This window comes from Elgaria multicarinata, chromosome 15 (genome assembly GCF_023053635.1).
Source record: "Elgaria multicarinata webbii isolate HBS135686 ecotype San Diego chromosome 15, rElgMul1.1.pri, whole genome shotgun sequence".
NCBI classification, from domain to species: Eukaryota; Metazoa; Chordata; class Lepidosauria; order Squamata; family Anguidae; genus Elgaria; species Elgaria multicarinata.
The window spans coordinates 15,193,269-15,199,268 of NC_086185.1; the positions used below are offsets into that span (position 1 = coordinate 15,193,269).

A 6,000-nucleotide genomic window follows, 5' to 3' on the forward strand; every position below is an offset into this window, starting at 1 on the left:
TATCCCAAATTCTGCAAATACAGGTCCTTTTTATGCTTTTGGAGGTGTCAAATTTTTCCTAAACGTATTTGCTTTATCCAGTAAATTCTAGTTATTGATTTTAATTTTTCAAATAGTGTTGGCTAATTATGGGAAGGAGTGAGAGGGTCACAGGAAGCACAAGATGAAGGGTCAGGGGTTGCAGAAGCATCCCAAAACTCTTTAACATCTGAGCATTTTCCAAGGGGGACTGGCATGCTTTCAGGCTTCTCTCTACCATTTTGAAGACTATAACTTGCCAATGCAGAGGATTCTGCCATTCTTGTTTCTGTAGCATGGTTTTGGTTCCCCTAATACCTCCTTAGGCTTTCTGGTGGTAGGTCTGGCCTTGAAAGTTCTTCAACTTGTGCTTAGCCTAAAAGAAAGGAAACTGGGGACCAAACGGCACGTGACGTGGGAGAGCTGTGAGGGGAGAGGCCGCAGCTCAGCGGAAGAGTCCCTACTTTCCATGCCGAAGGTCCCAGATTCAATCGCCAGCATCTCCAGGAAGGGCAGGAAGAATCCCTGCCTGAAACCCTGGAGAACTGTTACTGCCAGTCAGTGTCGACAATACTGGTTTAGATGTACCAATGGACCAACTCAGTATAAGGCAGCTTCCTATGTTTCTACAGTCTCCTGACTTTTTAACTTAAAAATAGCCATGAGTCAGGACAACAGCTCTGATGGAGGGTTTTTTAAGCCTTTTCTTCTTGTGCTGTTTCCCTGATCAGAATGCCCCTCCCTCTTCAAAGCTGCTATTAGCTTACTGGGGACAGGCAAAGAAAAACTCCTTTTGACCTACTGACCAAAGCCAATTTGCTCCTCCAGGCTTCCACTGCTTTTTGTAAGCTTCTGTGCACCAGCTGCTGGAAACATGGGTGGGAGAGCGCTGTTGCACCGTATCCTGTTTTGGGTCGCTGGTCGGCATCTGATTGGCCACTGTGTGAACAGAGTGCTGGACTAATGGACCCTTGGTTTGATCCAGCAGGGCTCTTCTTACGTTCTTAAATCCTATGAGTGATCTCCTACATCATATGTAGTTTGGACCCAAGAGAGGATTTGGTTGGACCCCAGAAACTGACCAAGGAGATTAACAATGTACAGTGATCATAGATGCCCATGTTTGTTTTGGAGTTCATGGCAAAGGAGCACCTACGTGTACCTTCGTGCCAAACTTGGTTAGGAAAGCAAGAAGGGTCCTTAGGTTAGAGGAGAGGGATGTGTGCAAAAATCAATTAATTTACTTTGGAAGGCCGTAACGTGATTTCTAACTATTGGGAAATGTTGCTTAAAATGCACTTTATGTGTGGAGATTCCATTTCTCCAAAGTAAGCTTCCCCCTTAAACCGGTATTCCCTTGACTCTTCCGTTCCTGCTCTCAGGCTGGGAAGTCATCGCCGAAGATGAAACAAAAGAACCTGATAACCATGGTTCACTCACAGGCCTGGATATTTCTTCTCCTGGAATGTCTGGACACAAGCAAGGCCATGGTTCATCGGGTACGGTCAAATTGCAGGAGCCCTCAATCTTAGGGGAGGGGCCCTAGTGGCAGAGCACATGCAGACGGTCACAGGTTCGATCCCCGGCATCTCCAGGGAGGGCTGGTAAAACTCTTTCCTGAAACCCTGGAGAGCTGCTGTCAGCCAGTGTCGACGGTACTGGTCTAGATGGACCCAAAGGTCTGACTCAGTATGAAGCAGCTTCCTATATATAATCTGATGTTGGATAGGGCAGCTTACTTTGTTCATAAGTTCAGCTTTCTGATATTCACACATTGATTCTCTAGACATTTTCATGGGGTCGCTAAACACAAAATAAGTGTGCTGTAGGGTGAAATTGGCCAATGATTCATCTTCCTATTGTTTCCTCTCAAAACACATCTGTGTTTCCATTGGCAGAGGGACTTTGGGGTATAGAATACTTGTTTTGGGGCCCATGGGAGGACTGGATATATGTGTGTGTGTGAGAAATTTCTCCTGTGAAAAGAGGTGGAGGTATATCTCTAAAAAAAAAGTCAGAGCACAAGGTTTTAACCTATAAAGCCTTACACGGCTTGAGACCACAATACCTGATGGAACGCCTCTCCCGACATGAGCCTACCCGTACACTGCGCTCAACATCTAAGGTCCTCCTCTGAGTGCCTACTCCGAGGGAAGTTCGGAGGATAGCAAGAAGGGAGAGGGCCTTTTCAGTGGTGGCCCCCCAATTATGGAATGATCTCCCCGATGAGGCTTGCCTGGTGCCAACATTGTTATCTTTTCTCTTCTCTTCTCCCAGGCATTTAACAGCATTTAACAACCTATGCTAAGTTTGCTTTTTAATGGACCCCAGAACTGTTGTTGTTTAAAATGGATATCGTTTTATACTGTTGTTTTTATATTTTTGATGGTTTTAAATTTTACATATTTATTTTTAATGTCCACTGTTTTTAACTTTTGTAAACTGCCCAGAGAGCTTTGGCTGTGGGGTGGTATATAAATTAAATAAATAAATAAAGGAAGTTACTGGATGAAATTACAGAGTTAGCAGCATTCTCCAGGAAGGTGTTTCACAGGGTGCCTTAAATGTTTAATCAGGTCTACTCCCTCCCTTTTCTCTGCTGTTTCAAACCAGTAGAACGTGATGAACTCCGGGAGATATTTAATGACATCAGCAGCACCAGCAGCGATGAAGATGAGAGGGATCACCATGATGACGAAGACCTGAACATCATGGACACGGAAGAAGACCTGGAGAGGAGGCTGCAGGGCAAGCTGAGCGAATCGGACAGACAGCAGCAAGAAAATGAAGGGAGCAACCAGATAGGTTTGTGCCTGGAGCCTGCTGGGAAGGAAGTTGTGCTGCGGATGGGGTTGGCAACTCGGTTTTGTGCCAGAATGTGCAGAGGGGTCTTTGGTTTACGACTGGGGATGCCGAGTTATCTGTTCTTGTCTTCCAGCCATGGGAATCCAGAAACAGATCGACAACCTGAAAGGCAAGCTGCAGGAGACTCAGGACCGCAGGAAACGCCAAGAGGAGCTTATCATGAAAGTGGAGAATCTGGCGCTTAAGGTGAGTCCAGGATCATGGTGCCTGTTCCTTCTCTAGACAGAGGCCTGTTCAGTTTGGCTGAAGCGGGAGACGCTTTATAGCATCTTATTCAGCAAAGAAAGCAGACCCTACAGGAAGGGGACCATAGCTAAATAGTAGAACACATGCTTTGTAGCAGGTCCCAGGTTCAATCCCTGGCATCTCCAGTTAAAAAGGATCAGGTGGCAGGAATGGGAAAGACCTCTGCGTGAGACCCTGGAGAGCTCCTGCCAGTCAGAGTAGGTAATACATGGTTAGATAGACAAACTGACCTGGCCTATGCAGGGAACGCTTATCAGATTTGCAGTTGACACAAAATTGGGTGGGATCGCTAATACTGGAAGACAGAAACAAACTTCAAAGTGATCTTGATAGGCTGGAGCGCTGGGCTGAAAAGAACAGAATGAAATGTAATAGGGATAAAGGCCAAGTTCTACATCTAGGAAATAGAAATCAAATGCACAGCTACAAGATGGGGGATGCTTGGCTCGGCAACACTACAAACGAGAAGGACCTTGGAATTGTTGTAGATCACAAGCTGAATAGGAGCCAACAGTGCGATATGGCAAGAAAGGCAAATGCTATTTTGGGCTGCATTAATAGAAGTATAGCTTCCAAATTGCGTGAGGTACTGGTTCCTCTCTATTCGGCCCTGGTTAGGCCTCATCTAGAGTATTGTGCCCAGTTCTGGGCTCCACAATTCAAGAAGGACGCAGACAAGCTGGAGCGTGTTCAGAGGAGGGCAACCAGGACGATCAGGGGTCTGGAAACAAAGCCCTATGAAGAGAGACTGAAAGAACTGGGCATGTTTAGCCTGGAGAAGAGAAGATTGAGGGGAGACATGGTAGCACTCTTCAAATACTTAAAAGGTTGTCACACAGAGGAGGGCCAGGATCTCTTCTCGATCCTCCCAGAGTGCAGGACACGGAATAATGGACTCAAGTTAAAGGAAGCCAGATTCCGGCTGGACATCAGGAAAAACTTCCTGACTGTTAGAGCAGTACGACAATGGAATCAGTTACCTAGGGAGGTGGTGGGCTCTCCCACTCTAGAGGCCTTCAAGAGGCAGCTGGACAGCCCTCTGTCAGGGATGCTTTATAAGGTGGATTCCTGCATTGAGCAGGGGGTTGGACTCGATGACCTTAGAGGCCCCTTCCAACTCTAGTATTCTATGATTCTATGTCCCTAATAGCCAGAAAGTTCTAGTTAACCAAGGCAAAAATTCCTAGCCAAAAAACAGGACATGAATAAGTGATTACTCAGTTAGGAGAGCAATGCAGCACTCTGCTGTTTTTACTTGTCCTGTGGTGTTTTAGTTTATGGAAAGTCCATACCAGTGTCACAAATTTGAATATGCAGCTGCGCTTCTCCAGAAGTTTGCTTACGGACTATTTATGCAGGGGTCAACGCGGGCTGGAAAGACCCAGTTGTACACCCTACTCCCCTGAAAGCCCTATGTATGGCTCTGCCCTTTGGTGGAGAATTCCAGCAGCAATAGTCATGTTTTGTACCATTTTCCAGACCCGCCTCCAAGCCGTGCTGGATGAGTTCAAGCAGCAAGAAGAGCGAGAGAAGCAGCAGGTAAGGCAGCCGTCATTTCTGCAAGGCCGACAAAGGGAAAGAAAACTATACAGACAGACACCGGTACAGGGGGAGAGGAGTGTGGATCTGGAAGATGCCTTTCTTGCGATTCCAATCACAGGTCTCCCATGTCATGTCTACTTGGAACCTAATTCTGAAACTAGAGCAAACGTGGGGCTATGAGTTGCAGGGAAGGGCTGGTATTGCTCGGAAATAGTGGTGGAGACCTCCTCCCTCGGGGATGAAGGATAAGGGGAATCGAATCAATAACCTTGGGATAATTGTTTTGAAGGGTGAAGGTGGGATGGACTGTGGACATTAAATATTAAGAAGTAACGACAACCTCTCTCACCTCCCTACTTTCTTTCTCTCCGTCCTCAGCTGGCCTCTCTTCAAGAGCAGTTGGAAGCCCTTATGGAGAAGTGAGAAGTCTCTGAACCTCCACACACCACTGCTGTTATGTCAACTGGGAAGTTCCAAAGTGTTCCTTTTGTGCTCTGACCCTTTACATCCACCATTGTAGACTCATTGGGTTCGAGGAATGACAAGTGGGTCCCTGTCTGCGTCAGACATGATAACAGACTGGAGTTAGAAAAAACAAACAAATATTTTTGGAAAGACAAAGGTTCTCTGTATTCATTGCCAGAAGGCCAAGAGGTCTTTGCGGACATGTTGGTCCCTAAAATCACCTGCATCGGTTTTGCTTTCTGATGAACCAGCCTGCAAAAATGCCGAGTGTTTTTTTTTAGGCAGGTTCGGCTCTTAGAGCAGCGTGAAATGAGCTCTTGCCTGGAAGAGTGGAACGAGGGCTGTACCCAGAGGTACAAGTATTGCGTCTGAGTACTATTCCCATCCTGATGTACATAATTCTCTTGTTGTCTGCGAAAGGTATCCTTTAAATAAATAAAAACAAATTAAGTTATGTGTGGATATGTCAGTATATTATTTAATGGTCTTCTAATATGAATGGTCTGACTGCTGGATACCCATCAGAGAATCCCAACTTCCTTCCTCTACAGACAGTGGCTTTCTGATCCTCATGGCTACGAATTTGGGGATGGATCTGGGATCGTTGTTCCACCAGCTAAGGGAAACCCCCCCCTGCCAGAATGGGTATTCCCTGCCCTCTGCTCCCCCCTGCAGCCCCCAACACACACTCTCCAAATCTGCTTCAGAGGGTCCCCCAATCTTCTAGAGCAGGTTTAGAGAGGGCACAGAGAGAGGGGGGGTGTAGGGTGGAGAAGAGGACAGGGAGGTCCATTCCACCACCATATCCATTGGGCTGGTGGTTCAACGATCTTGGATACAACTTGTGGTTTCAACAAGCGATAG

The 6,000-nt window shown here is 46.5% G+C and overlaps 1 protein-coding gene across 4 annotated transcripts in view; it reads left to right on the forward strand.

The window, feature by feature from the left end:
- TAF7L (TATA-box binding protein associated factor 7 like) overlaps positions 1-5,590 on the forward strand; it is a 21,194-nt gene extending 15,604 nt beyond the window's left edge. For 2 of the 4 annotated variants that reach the window (XM_063141968.1, XM_063141965.1), the window contains exons 9-13: positions 1,401-1,517; positions 2,632-2,823; positions 2,957-3,069; positions 4,609-4,668; positions 5,050-5,590. In XM_063141968.1, coding sequence (XP_062998038.1) covers positions 1,401-1,517; positions 2,632-2,823; positions 2,957-3,069; positions 4,609-4,668; positions 5,050-5,094 — 527 coding nt within the window. In that variant the 3' untranslated portion in view covers positions 5,095-5,590. The remainder of the gene's footprint in view (positions 1-1,400; positions 1,518-2,631; positions 2,824-2,956; positions 3,070-4,608; positions 4,669-5,049) is intronic. The other 2 variants (XM_063141969.1, XM_063141966.1) reach the window with 1 other exon arrangement.
- Positions 5,591-6,000: the final 410 nt, after the last annotated feature.